Below are 20,749 nucleotides of genomic sequence, written 5' to 3' on the forward strand. Positions count from 1 at the left end.
AAAGAGTTTAGACCCTTTATATATGTGGACTTTTACTGGGCTGTTGTTATTTTACAGGTATGTGGGCTGTTTATCGAAAACCATGAAAGGCCAATGTTAGGCTCCAGTCAGCTAATGGTAACCGAAATTATGTGATAAGCAAATTAGTAATTAACATATATAATGTGAGTTAATATTGTTTGTATATTCTTTCAGTCTAAATTAACAGACTATTACAAACATGCATCGGTGTCTGTAGTAAGTGGTGGTGTAACCCAGTGTTAATTTGGTTATCTGATATTGTGTGATATTCAGTATATATGTATATATCTATATTGGGTGTTATAAAATGTTCTTCAATGATTTTGAGGTTGTTGTTTTTTTTTAATTGCTATTGGTTTGCGGCTGCTTTACGACAGTCGACTGTGGTAGTACATCCTAGCGGGAGGGGCTATGAGCTCACATGGCTTGTAGCTTTGCCAGAGAGCAAGCTTGGGTGAGCTAGCGGGGAATATCTCCTTCTGCAGTAGCCTTAAAAAAAAGACTATTGTTCATTCTCCTGCCAGGTAAAAATCTGTTTCGTATGTATATTATAGTATTCCATGTGTTATCGTGTGTTTGCTATGATGTGATGTGTAGTAATGGTTATTAAGGTGCTAATCGAGGCTAAGCTAGCAAGCTCGACAATTAGCCGCCATGCTAAGCGGACGTTAGTAGCCAAGTTCGTATGTCACTATAGGGTTATGAGCTCACGTGGCTTGTAGCTGTGCCAGAGAGCAAGCTTGGGTGAGCTAGCGGGGAATATCTCCTTCTGCAGTAGCCTTAAAAAAAGACTATTGTTCGTTCTCCTGCCAGAGGCCTCGCTGCTGTGCTGCCTTACTGCTGTGCTGTCTCGCTGGTGCCATTAAAGGACAAGCGGCTGCCATCCCTTCATCCATCCGGACCTTGATTATTTGGACCGAAGTACTCACACACACGCCCGCACTCGGTGCCATACACTCTCTTTATTTTGCTGGCCAGCTAATACCCTTGGTTTTTTTTTTGTTTGCATTCACAAAGACACTCCAAAGACATTTTGGTTATTGTCAAATAGACACTCTCTGATTACGGACTGAGGAGGTTGTGGTGTTACAACCCCAGGACTGAGAAAAAGGACTCTTTACATAATATATTCACTTGTCTCCTGGTTAGGAGAAGTGACTATTGATGGAAATATTTTTCTTCTTCTTGTCTTTGTTTACATTGTATCCCAGAGAAGTTTTAAGTTGTTCAGGTTGAAACATTTGCACTTAAAGTCAGTTAAGTTTCCTTTGATATATCAGTGTCAAGCTGATGTTTAAGAGGGTATGTTAAGGACAGGTGTGCTCCAGTCCATCAATCCTTTAAAGTGCTGGACACCGATGGTAAATTGCCATCAGACCCTAAATAAATTGTCCTCTGCTGTTATCCATATTGCTTCACTCATTCTTTGGTGAGTAGACGTATTGGTTACAGTGGTACCTGCAGTGTCTTAACTATTAAACAAGCTAATGTAGGGCCGGGATATGACTAGTTTGTTGAAACATGTCTGCTGCCAATGTGACTGCTCACACACGGTAACATTACCAGCACATAGCCACAGCTGCTATAAACATGCTGAAAGGTCAATCTAGCTTCTGTAGTCAGCAGCTGGAAGACTCAACACAGACCCAAGATTCAGTGTAATGGTTATCTAAATGTTGTGTGTCCTGTTTGTAAGCCCAGAAAAAGAAATGAAATAAAATGACGACCTTGAGCTTCAAGCTAATGTTTTCTGTCTTCATTTATGTTGGAAGTGATAACAGAGCTGTACGTTTTAATTTGTTTCCAAAACCCCGCAGTCAGGACATGCTATATTGTATTTAGATAGAAGCTAGCGAGCTAACTCCCTGCTAACTCCGTTAAATGTCATAAATTCGGTTTTCATGGATGCCTGGATGCCAAACTCAATTGTTACACCTGGTAGAGCAGAACGCTGATCATTTTATTAAAGATGAAAGACTTTAGACAGTTTTTCAACTCTCAGTAATGCCATAGTGATCGCTTGATATATGGACCTGCAGCGGAGTTTAGGTCCAGACACGGCTAGTGACGTCAGACTGAACGACCGGATAGTGAGGGTCAAAAAGATGATAATGTTATTTAGAGCTATGTTCCTTACTGCCATTGGCAACATTTAGGAGATTATATACCAATATATGTGGATTCTAATATCACATATCCTGTCATCCTGTGTCTCTGTGAGGTCAGAGGTCAAATTTACAAATAACCTACTCCTACATAAAGTTTGTGTAATCAGAGTAAAACCTCTGCCATATTTTAATACAGTAGTTGCTACTAAAATGTTTGATTTTGAATAGAAGACAAACACACATGTTCAGTCTAGGCTGAAAATGTACACATTTGTGTGACAATGAAAACATGCAATATTCACAATATAATCTTTTTAGGACTTTATTAATGAATAAAAAAAAAATCAATTTGGAATGCCCAATAAGATCGCAGGGCTCGCAAAATCGCCGGGGCTGAGATAGATTTTGGTCGCCCGACCGGAGATATCGCTAGCTCCGGGACGTCGGGCTAGAGATTTTGCGAGCCCCGAGTTGTGTATTAGTTGACAAAAAATAAATAAAACCCCAATAATCTGACAATTCCCTGAGCAAGCACTCGGCGACAGTGGGGAGGAAAAACTTTCTTTTAAAAGCAAGAAACCTCCGGCAGAACCAGGCTCAGTGAGGGACGGCCATCTGCCTCGACCGGTCGTGGGATTTTTAAAGTGACTCATTGGATGTGAAATAAATTAGCTTGTTTGAATCGTTTGTTGTTAGCCAATTTAAAGAGTCACTTTGATGTCAACTAATACACTTAAACTGTCCAAATAATTTTAAATAATAATTTTGCAGGCAGTTGGAGTGGTCAGAAGCACTTGGTATGGACATCAAGTTGTTATTAAGTTCTGTTTTTCCTGAGAATTTCATTTTTTTTTGCACTTTAAGTTGTTATTAAGTTTCTCAAGCTCTTTGTTTTCCCTGAGCATTTCATTGTTTTTGCACTTTAAAGTCTTATTAATTTCCTCGAGCTCTTTGTTTTCCTTGAGCATTTTCTTCTTTTTGTATTTTAAGTTGTTATTAATTTCCTCGAGCTCTGTGTTTTCCTTGAGCATTTTCTTCTTTTTGTATTTTAAGTTGTTATTAATTTCCTCGAGCTCTGTGTTTTCCTTGAGCATTTTCTTCTTTTTGTATTTTAAGTTGTTATTAATTTCCTCGAGCTCTGTGTTTTCCTTGAGCATTTTCTTCTTTTTGTATTTTAAGTTGTTATGAAGTTCCTCAAGCTCTGTGCTCTTTTTTAGGAGTTCACTGTATTTGTAGTTTAAGTTCTTATTCTGTCCCTCGAGCTCTGTGTTCTTTCTCAGGATTTCATCAATTTTGTATTTTATGATGTTAGAAAGTTCCACAAGCTCTGAGTTCTTGCTTAGCATTTCATTGCAAATGTGCTGCGCGCCTGAGTATTGTTTTATCAGTTTTTCCCTTTCTCCTTCTAGTTCCATGATTTTCTCCTTCATTTCATTAGAACATGCGTGTAGCTGTAGATTTTTCCTTTCTAAGTCTTGGAGAATAACTTGTGTCTTTTTCTGCATTTTTTCCTGTTGCTGTTTCTCTTGAAGAAACTCTTTGTTTTTCTCCAGGGCTTCATCAAGTTTTAGGTGAAGCTGCAGATTCTTGTTCTCAGTGTCTTTGAGATTCCCATAGAGCTCCTGATTAATAGCTTCTGTTTGTTGAAGCTGGTAGGACATTTTTCTTAACTGGTCGCAGTTCTGCTTGTTTGTTGTCATCAGGCTTGCAATATGCTGCGGATCTTCAATAAAGATTATTTCCCAGCCCTTATTTACAATATCTACACTGGGCAGGTTTTGTGTATTTTTATTTTCTTCGTCTTGCTGGTTTATGAGACTTTCATCGTGAAACATTTCTGTGCAGTGCTTCATTAAGCTTTACTTGCAAGACTTTGTTTTGTTTCTTCATGGTCTGAAGTTTACATTCCATTTTTTCTCCTTTCTTTAAATGTAAAGACTTCTTTTTAAATGTAATAACATAAAAAAAACCCCTCCTCAGCCATCAAAATAACTTGTGTAAATACATCCCCATTAATCCCACAAGCAGCAGCTACTTTGAGATTAAACATAATCATAGAAGCTACCTCTAAGTGTTTGATTTGGTAAGCTTGTAGCTGCAACAGTTAATTAAAACAATCTTCAATTCACAAACCAGAGGCCATAAAGAAACCAATAAACTTTATTTTCCAGTAGTGTTTACAGTAGTTATGGTAGACAGTAAATGGAACCAATCAATTGTCTTTTTTCTGAACAAGCCGTGGAGGGAAGACAATCTCCCTCAGATTTCGGAGGACCCCCCTGCTGTAGTAGTATCTTTTAGAGTGATCTGGGATGGGGCTACAGAGAATATCGGCCGCTGTAGATGGGTGGCAGTGCTGGCAAACGTAGCCTCGACTTTTGTACCACTCATTGGAGGTCTGGTTCACAACAGCAAGAAAGGAATGGAACATGGTGTAACCCGCCAGGAGGAAGAATACAAAGAGTAAGAAGCCCAGCATGAAGACAATTCGGGGAAAAGTAAGGAAGAGATGCTGGAAGAAAAAAGTGGGAGGAGGGGCGGATGATTAAAATTCAATTTCAGTTAGAAGCAAAAACAGCTGTGTGCAATATTCAGTGTGTCAGCAGTACCTGCACGACAAACAGAAATCCTGCTGGCTGCCGTTGGCCATTCTCATCTAAGTAACTGGCCCCCAGGAGCCCTGTGCGCAGCACGACATGAAGCAGCATGTCCACCGTTAACAGGGCGATGTCGCACGCCATGGCACAGATGCTGAAGAGGTAAAGCAGGAAGTAACGTGTGTTCTGAGCACCGATGCAGTTGTTCACCCAGACGCAGTGGTGGTCGAAACGCTGCACACACCTGTTGCAGACCCCTGAATCACAGGAGGAGTTACAGTCAGCACTGAGACACGCTACCTTTCTTTTTCTCCCAGTACCTCAGGTGCTGACATTGACAAATTAAAAAGCACTCACTACAGTGTTTCGAGCGGGCTGGTTTGACAAGCTGGCAAGTCGAACATATGATTCCCGGGTGAAACAACCTCCTATCGTACGAATAGATGTGCAGCTGACCGGCAACTTCCTTCTTTGTCACTGTGCCTGACAGATGGAGAGAAGTGAGATAACACACTGCCATTGCTGACACCACCACCGCACATTTAAACAAGATGTGGTCAAACTAAAATGAACCTGGGTCTGTCTTGATGCAGAGGTAGAAGAAGAAGGTCTTGATGGCCAACAGGATATAAGGCACAGATAGGCTGATCAGAGTGGTGTCCATCTCCCTACAGAAGCCAAACACCTCGTAAGTGAACTCTGCATACACGGCGCCCTCCAGCAGGATGTGCAGGTATATGAACGCGTTGCTCCTGCAGTCAAATTCAAATAACACTGAATCAAGCCTCAAATAAACATTAAACTCTGTAAACGCTAAGAGAGAACTACAAACCTCTGATGGAACAGTCTGTGCAAAGTCCACTGTGAAAACTTCTGCAGCCACTTTGGAGTAATCGATGAAAGTCTCTGTGAAAAAAAGCACATAGTTGTAAGTGAAGTGGATACGTTTTCTTTATATTGAGACAACAGCGCCACAGAGTGTCGGTCTTTGGAATTGCATGAAAAGAAAAGCTTCATACTCATCCCGTTTCTGCTCTTTTCTTACCTTTAATGCAAAGCTGTAGAGTGAATTAAGGGGGCTGTGTTGCTGGCCGGAGTATCTGCACACTAGAGCTATGCATGTGAGCACCACCACAACGTAAATGCCAAACAGCGTCAGGAAATCCATATCTCACCTGGCAGCATCGCAGAGAGGCAAACAACAGGTGTTTACGGTACAAACTCACCGACAGCAGGTAGCAAGCTTAAAAAGAAACAATTAGGCTTTGTTACAGTTAAATTTCAGTCATAGTTACTTCCTTTAAACGCGTTAAAGACTCAGGTGAACAAGTTACATTAGCATCCGCTGAAACCTCTCAGTACCCACACTGCAGCGTTAGCAAAACTGAACCAAGTCTTCGTTTCTTCTCCTTGTAAACCCATTTTCATGCTCGCTCTCACCTTACCATCTAGTCGAGGTTACACATAGCTGCCTTTTAGTGTTTGTCTCAAGTCAACAGAGTCGGTTTAGGAGGCTTCTAGTTTTACTTTTGCTCCATGCTCACGTCCTGCCCCTGTAAACAATGCTACTTCCTTAGCATCGCTAATGGGCTGGGCTAACGTCGAAGCCTCCCCGCTGTGAGAGGACAGTGGAAATGTGTCCTACTCCTTTTTACTTTACACTGATATAAATGAACAGTGTGTTTTGTTTTTTTTGGGTTTTTTTCGGCTGATTAAGAGAGGGGATTATTAATTTTAAAAGTTGTAAGTATACTTTGCGTTAAAAGTCCCTGTCTCCTGTTATAAACGTGTATTAATAGCCATACAAGGAGGTGTGCAAGACAAGTGCATTCAGCCAGCTCTTTCTTTTATTGAAAATCCTGTTATTTTTCGACAGTTTACATCCCCATCCCAATATCTAAAACAGGCTTCAGACATTTCTAAAGTTTGCTTAAACATCTTCTATTTAAAAAAGAAGAGAGAGCTATGATGCACATCACTACCCACATACACTCACTGGTTACTACATTGTCAACACAGATGTTAAATCAGCCTATGGCAGCAGCTCAGTGCATTTACCCATGCAGACGTAGCCAAGACGACCTGCTGAAGTTCACTAAACTGAGCATCAGAAAAGGGTGAAAGGTGATTTAAGTGACTATGAATGTGGCATTGCTGTTGGGGCTGGACAGGCTGGTCCAAGCATTTCAGAAACTGCTGGTTGACTGTGATTTTCCACCACACAAGCATCTCTAGGGTTTCCAGAGGATGGTACCAAAAAAGAGTCAATATCCGGTGAGCATCAGTTCTCTGGGTGAAAATGTCTTGTTGATGCTAGATGTCAAAGAAAAAGCTAACAGGGAGGCAATAAAAACTCAAATAACTCATCACAGAGTTACTCTAAACTCAAAACACATCAACACTTGAAGAAAATGGGCTACAGCAGCGACCACACCAGGTGCCATCTCAGCTAAGATCAAGAGACTGAGGCTAGAATTCTCACAGGCTCACCAAACTTGGACAGAAGACTGGAAAAATGTTGCCTGGAGCCTGCTTTGACATGTAATTGTTAAGGTTGGAATTTGGAGTAAAAACCATGAAGCAGGGATTCATCCTGCTTTGTGTTAATGGTTCAGGCTGCTGCTGCTGCTGGTGTAATGGTGTGTGGGGCATTTTTTGGCACACTTTAGGCCCCTTTACCAAATGAGCATAATTTAAATTCCACATCCCACCTGAGTATTATTGCCAACCATGTGCATCTCTCTACGATGGCTGCTTCTAGCTGGATCAAGGGAGGAATATTGAATGTGTGCCACAAAGAATGAAGGCAGCCCTGAAGGCAAACGGGTGTCCAAGGTGTACTTAACGAAGTGACTGGTCAGTGTATAAACTGGAAGTTTTGAGGCCTTTGCCAGAGCCAATAATACACGTGTTTTATAAATGCATTACTCTTGATTTTACTGTTAAATGTGTTACTGGTTAATTCACTATTTCATTGAGAGAATTTCTGCCTGCAGTTTCTATAGTTCAAGAAAGAGAGAGGTGATGTCTGGAGCTTTGCTACCTGAGGAATCCAGTGTGAGATAGCATCAACAGTAATGTTTTGTTTCCTGTGTCCAAAATACATGTGAGTAATTAGAGTATTTTATACTTTCTCTCTCTCTTTTTTGGGACTTCAAAACATGCATTGAAGCATAAAAGGTTTTGTCTAAAAGTTAGCACACAAACTTCAAAAAGGAGAATTTTAAATATATAATTTCAGTATAACAACAGTTAACTTCCTTTTGTTTATTGAATGCCTGGATGCGCTGTGCTGGTGCTTTAATCATCTTTTATTGACTGTTATATAAGATAAATCAAGTTACAGTGCTGTGAGCAATGCTTTTATCCCACCCTTTGTGCCAGAGACATGAAGAAATGTCTTTCAACTCTTCATTACACTAGCTTTGAACATGTATTTTGTTCAAAAATTGATCCGACAATGACAAACAAATATCAGCTACTGTCATCTGGTTTGATTATAGACTGATACCCGCTATCGAGGTTAATTTAGGCCTATAGTGTTTGACTTTGGTGCCTGAATAAAATCATTAACTGTTTGCTGTTTGTCTCTGCAATCCAGTCCTCCACACAATGCATCAAGGCACCACAGGACACCAGTCAGTGGATACTGTTGCGGACATGGCCCAACACTCATATTACAGCTCACAGAGCTGCAGAGGGGAGCATTACTCGGGAGCTGCGCAGGCTCATCTCCGAATGCTGCTTAAACAGGTACTGAATGTTTGGATGTGCTGTGCTGGGGGCCTTAATCATTTTTTATTGTCTCTTATGTCGGATAAATCAAGTTACAGTGCCACGAGCGTATCTGCTGTTACAGTTTGAAATCAAAATTACAGCTTTATACCTGAAATGACAATTTTCTTTGTCAAAAGATAAATTGTTTCAGGTGGTTTAAAGTTTTTCTGTCACGCATCTTGTCATAGACGACTCAATCGTCTTTAAGACTGTAAGTGTAAGAGGAGAGTTTGATTGAAGTGAAAAGTGTGTTTGGAGATGCAGTCATTTGTGTTTAATTATTCAGTTTGCACTGAACTGTTTGTTCCTTATTGTGCGCTTTGGCACTAATGACAGTTTACACTCCAATAAGCCCACCTGCGCGCTTCCTCAGCTTCCTCTCCAGCTGTTATGCATGTCAGTTAAAAAATACGTGTAATACTGTAAAAGTAAAACTTGATGTGAGCTTCAGTTCAAGGATATAAGCAGATAGTCACACGTGCAGCTTAGAGTCTGCTCGATATAGGATTTTTAAGACCTATGCCAACATTTGGTGATTTAAAAAATCTGATATATTGGCTGATATGTTTTTTTTCTTTCAGACGCACATACATAAATGGATTAGCAATTGTTATGTGTATTGATTCATTAGTCCTTACTAAGAAGATAAAGCATTGCAGTTTAAAAAATAGTCATGTTTTACCGTCACAACAAGATCTTCATGCTCTGCTCGACTCTGCTGGTAAACGTGTGTTGCCAACAGGGAAGTTGCAGAGCACAACATCAGCACCCATAGCATGGTTGAAGGGTTTTTCCTTCTTGATGTTGATATTGATATGTTGGCAAATAGCTGATATCTGCTGATAAATCCACCGGGCTAATTTTTAATCAGCACACTGACGCCATAAATTTTCAGTTTTAAGTTTTAGTTTTCAGCTCTGATCTGGCTCTATATAAATACAATTGAATTGAATTGAACTAGAGCAGCATTTAGCCTATTTCATCATAAATACACGTCTAAAAGTGTGCACAGTGCTAAAATAAACTTCACTAGAGGCACTCTAAATATCTAATACGGGAGGGGAGCATGTGTTCCTACAGTATTAATAACAAGGGGGTGGAGGAGAGCAGATTCAGCTGATAATCCCACTAATCCCACAGGCTAAAGTCTTAAATTGCCCCCGCTCCTTATCAATGGACCGACCATTTCAGAGTACGCAGAGAATCACAGGCATGCAGACGCTCCAATTATAGCTCCTCGGGCTTTCTCGCATCGACGCAGAGTGATTCTGGGCCAGGAGCGGTCCCACGGAGAGCCACCTTGCCAAGAGAGGAGGGGGAGGAAGAAAAGACACATGGGTGTATTTATAGAAAAATGAGGCCTTACAATACCCTTTTTGGAGAGAGAATTATTAAGGAACCGAGGTGCGCGGGTGCACGCGTCCCAGTTTTCTGATTAACACTGTGCAAGCAGGCTGGCCCTAGGATGAATCAGGGATGAGATGCAGGACCAACTCCTTGACATACTCACAGGAAGAGACTGCACTTGCTTTTCATGCACACTCACCCTTTGCTCATGAGGAGACTGCTGTGGTTTCAGGGAGGAGGAATGGGGCAGTATTTTTAGTTTGTCACCTTTTCTCTTTGACTTTGGGTTGTGGGTGGTGGGGATATTATTTTTTTAAAAACACTACACTTGAGAAGACTGGATAACAGCCTCCTAGCAGGCCACCGGGTATCTGACATTCAAGATGAAGAAATTTTTGCAAAACAAAAAGGGCAGATACTCTTTCCGCCAGAGCAAACGGGGCTCTCGGTATCCAGCCAAAGATTTCTGTAAGTCTTTATAACCTTCGTCTTCGTCAGCTCTGTGAATTCTGCTGCGCTGTGGCTTTTGGAAAGCTGTGCAGCACATCATTAGCCTACAGCTGAGCTACAGGGTTTATAGCAATTCATTGCTGTGAAATTTGTACTTGTTCCATTAGAGGTGGTTCTGAAAGCCTTATATTTCCTGCTATTTTCCCATTTGGTTGGAAATAATCCTGTTATTCAACCTCTTACCTGTTCATCCATGCAGCCAGTGGTGTGCTCTGTCGCGTTATTGCTTTTCCATTCAATTACCGTTCGACAGGAGAGACATGCATGTGCTCTGAGTGCAAAAAATAGCAAGAGGAACTTCTGTCTCCTGAGCTAATTAAGGTCACAATCTTTCAATGCTTTAATTTGATTGGCTGTGAAAGAGTTTATGAACCAGGTCAGGGACTGCTGAGTGTGTCATGGTTCAGCATAGAGGGTTACAGAGCCACACTTGATGTACAGCTAAGACAGGGAAGGAGACAGAGAACAAACTGAATATCTTTAAAACAAAAGACTGTATCATAGAGTTTTCTTGCGATGTCGCTGAACTTGAATCCACTGGCTACAGTGGGTAAGTATTTTTAAGTACCACGAGACTCCATATTGAAGCAAACCTCACTGTCCTTTTCTCCCTGTTTCTAAAAGTCCTCAGCATGCCGACATCCAACCAGGGCTGGCCTGAGGATTTTGGCTTCCACCTTGGTGGGGCTGGACCTAGCTACATCTTGTCAGTGGAGGAAGGCAGCAGTGCCCACCTGGCAGGGTTGCAGGCAGGGGACCAGGTCCTGGAGATCGAAGGCCACAATGTGTCGACGCTAGGTCCTCAAGCTGTCATCGCCATCGCCCAGACTCAGAAGAACATCCCTCCCAGCATTGGAGTGGTGTCCCGCATACAGCAGGTCATGCAGCTCTCAAATCCTTCAGATCTATACTGCATGCGTAGGTTAATGGGTGTGGAAATGCATGTCATAATATAGTAAGCAGTAGATCTGCACTATTGTGGATACCTGTTGGGGGATATGTTCTGTGGTCAAACACTGAGGCAAATGTCTCGTACAGATGGACATCACGCCAGGTCCAGATGGTCGTTTTGGGTTTACCATTGTGGGAGACTGCCCCCTACTGGTGGAGGACTGCTCTCCTTGTTCTCCAGCTGGCCGTGCAGGCCTGAGGGCTGGGGATTATGTCATGGAAGTGAACGGTATCCCAGTCAGGCAGCACGAGATGGCTGCAGCACTAATCAAGGCATCCCAGGGGAGGACACTCCGCCTGGGAGTGCTGTGCCTTGGGCCAAGGCACAAATGGAGCATCAGCATAGAGGACAGTCAGATGGGTGGAGAGGGGGCGAGACTGGACCGCAAACACAAGGCTCTGGAGTTCAACAGGAAGGTAGGTTTCGCATTAAAAGGTATTTTCTAATTAAAGACAACATTCTCTGCCTAAGCTGTTTTTTTTGTTCCCATGCAACTGTTTTGGAGAGGGCAGGGCTTATTTGACAAAAAAATAAACAAGTATTTCTGTGCACCAAGCAGAGTTTTGCAAAACCTTATATGAATTTAAGGACCTATTATGGTTGCTGTTTATTTCTTCTGTGCCTCTACTGGAATAATTTTGCATGATTCATGGTTAAAATAAAATCCTTATTTATCCTAAAGTCCCTCAATTTGTCCCGTGTCTGAAACAAGCGCCTTTATTTTCAAGGTTTCCCTTACTAAAACCTGTCTTTCTTATGATTGGCCAACCTCCAGAAGCCACATGAAGGGCAGCACCCAGTGCTTCTGAGCTGTACTGTCTGTATATTGTGTGCTTACTGCAGATAACCATATAAAGAAATTTGTATCATCAGAGTGCTTTAGACAGTCAAAGATCAGAGAAGCCTGGTGCTCAACAGAATATGAGCTTTGGGTTAAAAGGGATTACTTTTATATACTTGCCAACATTTTATATATATACTAATCAATTGTACACACTTCAGATGAGGTCGGGGATGTCATGTAACAATGTTTGTTTTTTAAATTTTAAGTTGTATGTGTTTTTAGTGCCTATTTCATGAATATTTAATGTAATCGAATGTAGAATGTCGACATGTTTTTGAGACCAGAATGAATGAAAGTCTATAGTTATCCACCTTCTTATGACAGGCCAGATAGTAACTCTATAAAATCACTCAAAATTCAACAACGTTCTGTTTACAGTCATGTGGAAAAGAAAACACACCCTCTTTCAATTTGAAGGCTTTATGTGTCAGGTCACTATGAAAATATTATTCTGGTTTGTACCAGGTTATCAAATTATTTAAACATAACTTAAAATAAAAAGGCAGCACATAAAATATTACACCATGCTGTTATTAGTTTAAGAAAAACAAATCCAGAATCAGTGTGTGAAAAACTAAGTACTCTACTGCTTCACTAAGTATAAAGATGTAAATAGTCATCAGCAAGAATGAACACCTCTATAAAAGCAAAAGATTTGGTAGCTTGTCTGTTATAACACACCTGAATGCTCTAGTTGTGTGAAATGTGGTGCTCAACAGAAGAAATTGCTGCTACCCATTAGTCTGTGAGGGGTTATAAGGCCATTGCATTTGAAGTACATAATTCCACAGCGAGAAAGATTGTTCAAAAGTACAGAACATTCAGGACAGTTGCCAGTTCCCAGGATTGGACATCCCAGTAAATTTACCCCAAGGTCAGAGGAATCTCAGACTCTTCGGGGTTCACTTATCATGTTAAATCTTAAACTTAAGACTGAACAAATGTGACTTGTTTGGAAGGGTTGCGAGGAGTAAACCTCTTGTCTCTAAAAAGAACATGGCAGCATGGTTTAAGTTTGCAAAGTTGCATTTGAATTCAATTTCACTTTAGCGCCAAATCTCAACAACAGTTGCCTCAAGAAGCTTTACATTGTAAGGTAAAGACCCCACAATAATACAGAGAAAACTCCAACAATCTGATTCCCCTATAAGCAAGCACTTGGCAACAGTGGGAAGGAAAAACTTCCATTTAACAGGAAAATCTCCCAGCACCAGTTGGGGTTCAGTGGAGGGAGTCAGGACAAAAGACACATTGTGGAAAAGAGCCAGAACTTCATAGTAACTAGTAATTAAATGCAAAGAAGTGTATAAACACAGAGTGAGTGAAAAAGGTGAGTGAAGAAGAAACACCCAGTGAAGCCTGCAGTAGCCTAGGCTTACTGCAGTATAACTAAGGGAGGGTTTATGATCAAAGTCTAACTATGTTTCAAACCTAATCTTAAAAGCAGAGACTGTGTCTGTCTCCTGAATCCAAACTTGGAGCTGGTTCCACAGAAGACTGGCCTGAAAGCTGAAGGCTTGCTTTCTTGTCCCTGTCAGTACTCCTGCAACAAACCATAAGACTTCTGGAAAAATGTGCTTTGGACAGAAGAGACCAAAGTGGAGATGTTTGGCTATAATGTATAGCGTCACAAACACAACATATTGGTACAAACACCACATACCAACTGCAAAACACGGTGATGGACAGGTGATGGTTTGGGCCTATTTTGCAGCTACAGGACCTACGTACTTTGCAATCACTGAGTCAACCATGAACTTTGTATAGCACAAGTGTTCTAGAGTCAAAGGTGAGGCCATCTGTCCAGCACCTAAAACTTGTCTCAAACTGGGTCATGCAAAAAAACAATGATCTCCCTTACTCTACAAAATCTTGGCTGAAAAGTGCTGTAGTTAACAGAGCTATGCATGAATGAATGCCACAACGATAATCATACAGTAAATGATTACTTCAACTTATTGCTACTAAAGGTGGTTCTACAAGCTACTGAATCATGGGGTGTACTAGTTTTTCATACGCTGCTTTTTGGTTAAATAATGACAAGAGAAATGAAAATTACAGCATAAAATATACACAAAAATAAATACTTCTGTTTGGTACTATGCTAAAAACAGTGAGGTCATAGCTTTTCCTCTTTTACTGACTACCCTCCTCTCTACCAGAAGCTACCCTCTTTTGAATCTCCAACAGGTCGACCAGATTTTAGGTGACGATCCTGAAGTGAAAGAGAGACTCTTTGCTGTGCTGAAGCAGTACGCCGCAGAGAAGAAAGTTGAGTGGTTAGCTTCTGTCCTGCCGGACATACTCACCACTGACGAACATCGACAGCTCATCTCCAGCATCAGGTAGGGGACAGAGGTTTGAGCTCACATTGCACAGGTAGGAAGTAGATTAGTCTTCATTGGAGAAGATGCAAAAAGATGCAAACAATGCAAGCAATTTGTGAGTGAGCTGTAAACGTCAAATGCTCTCTAAAGTACGCTACCATACTAGGCCATCTCTTTGTGTTGCATCACAGAGATTTGCACGTGTTCGGTCCTAGTGAGACTGAAATAATCTGCATGGATTGAATTCATGATGACTGTAAACTGGATTTTCCTGCACATTTGGTTGCAGATTAGAGAAATGTGTGGGTTCCATCTGCAACACATGGTAAATCCACAGTGACCCACCCGAGTTTCTTAAACTTTCATTTAAAGAGAAACTGAGAGACTAAACTGACAAGGACGGGTCTATAACTGGGAGCTTAGAGTTTTAGGGGGGGAATGAGGATTGGCAAAGTGTTCTGCATTCACTGCATGGAGGTGCCTGTGATGATGAGCCACTCACAGATTTAGTAGAGTACTCGCTTCGTGGAACTACTGGTAGCCATGCTGCTCTCTCTGTCTCTGCAGCCCTTTCAAATAAAAAAAAAATTAAAATAAAATCTGGAGCTACATCCAGCAGGTTTTTTTTTTCTTTTTTGAAGATGCGTGGAGGTGGCTTTCTACCAGACAGAATTGTGCCAGGTAACCAAATGTGAACAACTCTTTAGTTATGGGCTGTCTGTGTGCCAAAATAAATCCCCAGACAGTGTGTCCACAGATTCCTCTCCATCCACAAGTCCAGCCAATTGAAGCTTTTATTCTGTTACTACGCTGGCTTCCTTCCTCCAGTACTACTACACCACTTTCAACTCTCTTTCGTGATATTAATATACCGTAAGAAGGGTTTCCATTTGTATGAGGTCACTGCTGAGATAGGCAACAAGATTTTTAGTGCCTTCAATTAGGCATGAATAATCCAAAGCTGAGAGTTGGTATTTGTGCAATGAGGGACACTCCTATCTGCTACAAGGACCGATACCAGCATTAATAGCATCTCTCTGTGGACTTCCATCCTTGCCCGTCTCCCAGCTCTCTTACCTCACTCTCCCTCTCTCTTAAGGGGTGTTTGTGTTTAGCACTGATAGATTGTCCTCTCATTATACCGCTCAGACTGTTTCCCTGCTTTCTCTGTGCGGTGACCATTTTTTTCTTGACACTTGGTGAAGACGGCCTCCTGGCTGCACCGAGGTCCCAGAAGACCTTTTATCCCCCACAGAGGAGCAGCTCAGGAGCAGTGCACGAGCCCAGTATTCTGCTCACTGCTGCTTTTAGACTTGTGCAGACGTTTAGCTGATTATTGAGCTATGGCTGACAGCTAAAGCAATGAACTGCCTGGGGTGAGTATATCCTCCTCTCATTGCTGATATTCTCCAGTGTTGTGTGAAATGTGGCTTCTTTGTGTGTTTTTGCAGACGTTGTGAATTTTTATCACCTCCCATCTGCTGGTGGCTGTGCAGGTGTAATAATGTGAGAGCTTGAGTGGATGTTTAATGCAGTCCTTAAAGTATAGGACAGGCTGCTGCTGCAGCTGCTGCTGATGTTTGATAGATTTTAAATTCATTATCCCCCTGATTTCGGGGATAACAAAGCTCATTTGGACCATTGGCAGTTTATTCATATAGTTTGATGTAATGCAGTCTCACTTGGGTTGATAAAAACTGTTTGTGGTTAACAACACAGTTAACAATGCAACGCTTTCGTGTCTGTGTATGAAGTGACTGGGTGTTCTTAGGATCACTAAGTCTCTGCTTTTAAGGTGTACTCTCTTTTCACATGTGGGTGTGGAGAGGGTGTGGTTCAGTTAATGTCTGTGTGCTAGAATTGGACCATCGTTTTGACTCTGAGATTATGTAAATAATCAGTTGAAAATATTTATTATGTTGTTTATTATTTTTTTTAACGGCTAAATGTATACATCAGTCAAAAAATCTCTCATTTGTTGCCATTCAGACATTAAAAACAATTATCCAGATGTGGTCGCAGGCAGTAGTCTGCCTCATCATGCTGCACACTGAGCACAAATCTTGCTTTGTTAGTGGTGCTGATAATGATGGTGTTTAGTTCTGACTGCAGGAATCAGAGGCTGGAGCTTGTTTCTAACGATTCCCGAGCTACTGCTGCACTGTACTCTGTACATGAAAAAAAAAAGAAGCTCCTCACAGGAGCCTTGTACAGCGTCTTCAATGAAGTGAACACAAAGTACAAAGTGGGTACAGTCAAGAGTGGAACAAGTTGCCTCCTTCTATTAGTGTAAACCTTGTTCCAAATGATTAAGCACTTGCAGAATGTGTTTGTTCCTCCAGAACAGTCTGCCGGAGAAGATCGATACTCAATAAATATGTTATAGTATGAAAATAGCTGCGGGACAAAACAAAATGCAGATGGCATTTGATTATTTGGAGAGATCCAGGTGATCGTAATGAACAGATGTCTGTTATATTTTTTTATGACAGAATGTTCTTCAGTTTAGAGAAAGCTTTTCTCACTAAATGAACTTCTTTGATATCACTTCAACCACCATCCAGCTGAGGATGACAGTTGCCTTCCAAGCAAGCAGCTGCCTCAGGGTATACTGTCTGACCTTTAGATTTTCCGAGTGTGATTGCTTCACAGATTCTCCACAGGTTAAAAAGGAATGATGGTGGTCTTTCAAGTCTCTTTAACATAGTACCCGAGTCTTTGGTGTCTCTGTGGTCTTCTGTAGCAGGGCGATGGTTCAGTATCATGCAGGAAGTCCTCTGAAAGGCACCAAAGAAAGAGTTTTCTTTGCATGAAAGAAATAATCAGTTAAGAACTGCATACATTGCAGATGGCCTTTATAAGACCCCCGAGGCCCCTGACAGGGCCAGCCTTGTTAATCACGGCAAACCCAGATCATCAATGAACAAGTGTCACGCATTTTTCTGAACCACGTTGTGTATCACGATAGCATTTCTGTGCGACTAGAACAGTGAGTATTAGTCTTCATGCATTTCTGAGCCTTGTCCTTTATGCACAGCTTGCAGGCTCTGGGGGATTCTGCAGTATTTTTAAATACGGCCTTTTTTCTAGCAGCCTTTTTCCTTTTTGTGTGTTTTTTTTTTTGCCTCGTGGAAATTATAAGTTAAATTAAGTTTCTGATCCTTTTACAACATTTATTTTCTGTGCTCTGAATCATCACTCACTTTTTTATGTTCAGACTATCCAGTCAGTTTGATGGCAAACACACTATCTGGATAGCGGACATATGCTACCACGAACCTGCTGAATTAGTGCGTTAGCGCCGTCACCTCGAGCGTGAGAGGATATTAAAGCGCGATTTCTGCTCAGGAACAGCCTCGCAGAGGTGCTAGAGTGATTGTCCAAGATAGACTCTTTGTTTTTATAAGATGACAAAGACTAAGTTTACTTCCTAATGTCCTAATTTGTTCCTTATTCAATATATTTCTACATTCCTAAATGTAATGAGTTCCTACCATGTGATTGGCTGATTGGGTATTTATTTATAAGCAGCTGAACAGGCATACCTAATAAAGTGGCTGGTGAGTGTATATCCCTTGTAAATAATTTATGTTATATTAATTATCTGGAATTGCTATTTCTTTCATCACTGTGGTCATAGTTTGATTGCAACACTTTAATTTTAAACTGCAGTGTTTTTAATGATCTGCCCTCAAAAGGTCAGAAGGGCAGATGCTCTGCTAACTTTAACAGATCACATCATCTGCCCATCTTACTTATCCAACCTATATGTATTTAGGCTTTGCACCAAACTTCCTTCTCTGCATCAGAGTCACATCTGGACACTCAAAATGAAATGAGGTCTTTGTAGTTTTCTGCTTGTCATTCCTCCCTTCTGAGAAATCTGTCCCTTCCTCCCAGCTTGCTTCCTCCTCCACAACCCTCCTTCAGATAATTATAGATCTCCGTTCTTTATAAATGAGGTCAAATCAGAGCGCTCATTTAGTTTCCAAGAGTTGACGCGGAAAACTTCTTTTGATTATGTTGTTGTTGTTTGCAACAGATAGCTGTGTTTATATGGTGGGTAAACAGCTGCATATATATAAAAAGATGCTAATAGCCACAGCTACACACCAACAGAGATTAGCCTTGCGTAGACAGGTACCACATCTCTGTGTGAGAGATGGGAGGGCATAATAGTGCTGTGATGTGAATAAATGGCAAATAGCAGGCGGGCACAGAGAGCAGAGAAGGGCTGTGTGGGCTGCTACACCTACGGCACTAAGAGAACATTTATTTATATCTAGGGAGTCTGCTTATTGTAGCCAGTAGTCTGTGCTCAGGCAACACTGTCTCAGGCTGCAGATACATCCACACCTCAGCCTGATCAAAGTCTGCAGAGACAGTGACAGCGGGCTAAGAATATGTGTCCTATATCTTTAACTGAGCAGATTTGTTTCAAAGAGACGGTACACACCAGCGCTTAAAAGCTTCTCTAAAACAAGAGATAGGAAAAAACCTCAAAGAAGATTTAACAAATGGTGTAGGATGGCAGGTCGCTTAAAGTTGCAGCATGTGGATTTTTAAGCCTTTAAAAATAATGTTGCTAAACCTGGAGCCTGGCTGATGATTAAGACATTTTTGGAAGCACGATTGTGCAGTTTTCTGCAAATGGCAGGTTATATTAGAGGGGAAAAAGTAATATTTCTGAAAAGTCATATTTATTTAAACTTCTTTGGTGAGACTATTTCTGTGAATATTTTGCCCTGTACCTCAAAACACCCAGAAAACATTGATCTTGCGCATCTGCAGCTGTTTAATTTCCCACTTTGCTGTGATGATGGGGGAGTGTACTCTCAGGCATGCCTGTGGACTTTGACATCACTTTTGGGTGTGGTTTCAGATGGGTGCAAAATTACACCTGTAAACTATGTTGTTTAGCAATGTTGGAAAAACCTCAAAGCTTATACAGTAGAGCTTAGGTAATCCTGACTTTTATGGTTCACATACTCTAAACCTTGTATTTCACATTTCCCATAATGCAGCTTGTTAGCGTTTTAACGATTTAGCGAATTAGTATCCATCCATCCACTTTTTTTAACCTAGACTGGAGCTTGTGTCAGCTGTCATTGGGCGAGATTCAGGGCAGTCCGTTACAAAGAGGGGTAACAAAGAGACGAATCAGTCATTCACACTCGCAGTCACACCTATAGTCAATTTAAAACTCCCAGTTAGCTTGTTAACATGCATCCACACAGGCACAGTGACAACATGATATCATCGCCATGACACAGTCAGTGTCATTTTCTCCACAGCATCAGCTATCAGCTGACCAAAGACCAAAGAGCTTATAGGAAGGAGCTGACACTTAAAATTTCACATATGTCGCTGTCAGAAGTACAATATTTGTTTTGCTGATTTCATCTGATCACTCTATTCTTATGTGTTCTGTGACACCCTTGAAATCGGGAAAAAAAATAATTTTTTCCAATTCAATTCAGTTTTTTTTATGTGGTGCTAAATGACAACAACAGTCGCTTCAAGGTGCTTAATATTGTGAGGTAAAGACTGCACAAAAACTCCAACAGTCAGACTGTGAGCAAGCACTTGGTGACAGTGGGAAGTAAAAAGTCCCTTCTTACAGGAAGAGAGAAACCTCCAGTATAAATGGGAGTTGTGGTTCGATTTTCCCGGGAAATTTTGCAAGGTAACCACTGGACCAAGTTGGAAATGTCTGAATTCTTTATGCATTTGTACAGAAGCATCTAGAAAAAAGATGCAAATTGTTTGAATTACCAAGGCCCCACATGGCCTGCCCACTTAGTTTAAAACAGTTGTATCTTGGTGTGTATTTTTGTGCAAAAACCTTGACAAATTCCTTCAGATCATTAATACTGGATGTACGGAGAGAGGAACGCTGAATGTCTATACCAAGGGTAGGCAACTCCAGGCCTCGAGTGCCAGTGTCCTGCAGGTTTTAGATCTCACTCTGGGTCAACACACCTGAATCAAATGATTAGTTCATTATCAGGCCTCTGGGGAACTTCAAGAGATGTTGAGGAGGTAATTTAACAATTTGAACCTGCTGTGTTGGTTCAAGCACACACCTAAAACCTGCAGGACACCGGCATTTGAGGCCTGGAGTTGCCTACCCCTGGGTACACCCATCTGTAAAACATGGTGGAGGCTGTGTCATGGTTTGGGGCTGCATTTCAGCCAGTATTGTTGGAGCTCATGTTAAAATTGATGGAATTATGAATGCAAAAAAATGCCTTCAGATCATGCAA

General features: G+C 41.3%; 2 protein-coding genes and 1 long non-coding RNA gene across 16 annotated transcripts in view; 2 read left to right on the forward strand and 1 right to left on the reverse strand.

Annotated features, from left to right (window-relative positions):
• Positions 1-73: 73 nt before the first annotated feature.
• On the forward strand, positions 74-1,760 carry LOC309712514. Its single transcript, XR_014278312.1, has 2 exons — positions 74-545; positions 835-1,760. It is a non-coding gene; the product is annotated as an uncharacterized lncRNA (long non-coding RNA).
• Positions 1,761-4,273: 2,513 nt separating this feature from the next.
• zdhhc4 (zDHHC palmitoyltransferase 4) lies at positions 4,274-6,313 on the reverse strand. 5 transcript variants are annotated; one of them, XM_082543572.1, is made up of 7 exons: positions 6,167-6,313; positions 5,772-5,969; positions 5,559-5,632; positions 5,300-5,478; positions 5,084-5,209; positions 4,739-4,983; positions 4,274-4,641 (listed from the first exon to the last, which is right to left on the reverse strand). In XM_082543572.1, the coding sequence occupies exons 2-7, from the start codon at positions 5,892-5,894 to the stop codon at positions 4,342-4,344; spliced, it is 1,047 nt and encodes a 348-aa protein (XP_082399698.1). In that variant the 5' UTR covers positions 5,895-5,969; positions 6,167-6,313; the 3' UTR covers positions 4,274-4,341. The 5 variants fall into 5 exon arrangements, with proteins under 5 accessions (XP_082399698.1, XP_082399696.1, XP_082399695.1 ...); XM_082543570.1 differs by having other exon boundaries at positions 5,772-5,901; positions 6,061-6,313; XM_082543569.1 differs by having other exon boundaries at positions 6,061-6,313.
• grid2ipb (glutamate receptor, ionotropic, delta 2 (Grid2) interacting protein, b) overlaps positions 5,884-20,749 on the forward strand; it is a 42,303-nt gene continuing 27,437 nt past the window's right edge. For 4 of the 10 annotated variants that reach the window (XM_082543555.1, XM_082543557.1, XM_082543558.1 and 1 more), the window contains exons 1-4: positions 9,688-10,318; positions 10,985-11,238; positions 11,399-11,728; positions 14,347-14,501. In XM_082543555.1, coding sequence (XP_082399681.1) covers positions 10,234-10,318; positions 10,985-11,238; positions 11,399-11,728; positions 14,347-14,501 — 824 coding nt within the window. In that variant the 5' untranslated portion in view covers positions 9,688-10,233. The other 6 variants (XM_082543562.1, XM_082543561.1, XM_082543563.1 and 3 more) reach the window with 6 other exon arrangements.

This window comes from Aulonocara stuartgranti (genome assembly GCF_965226115.1).
Source record: "Aulonocara stuartgranti genome assembly, chromosome: 8".
NCBI lineage: Eukaryota > Metazoa > Chordata > Actinopteri > Cichliformes > Cichlidae > Aulonocara > Aulonocara stuartgranti.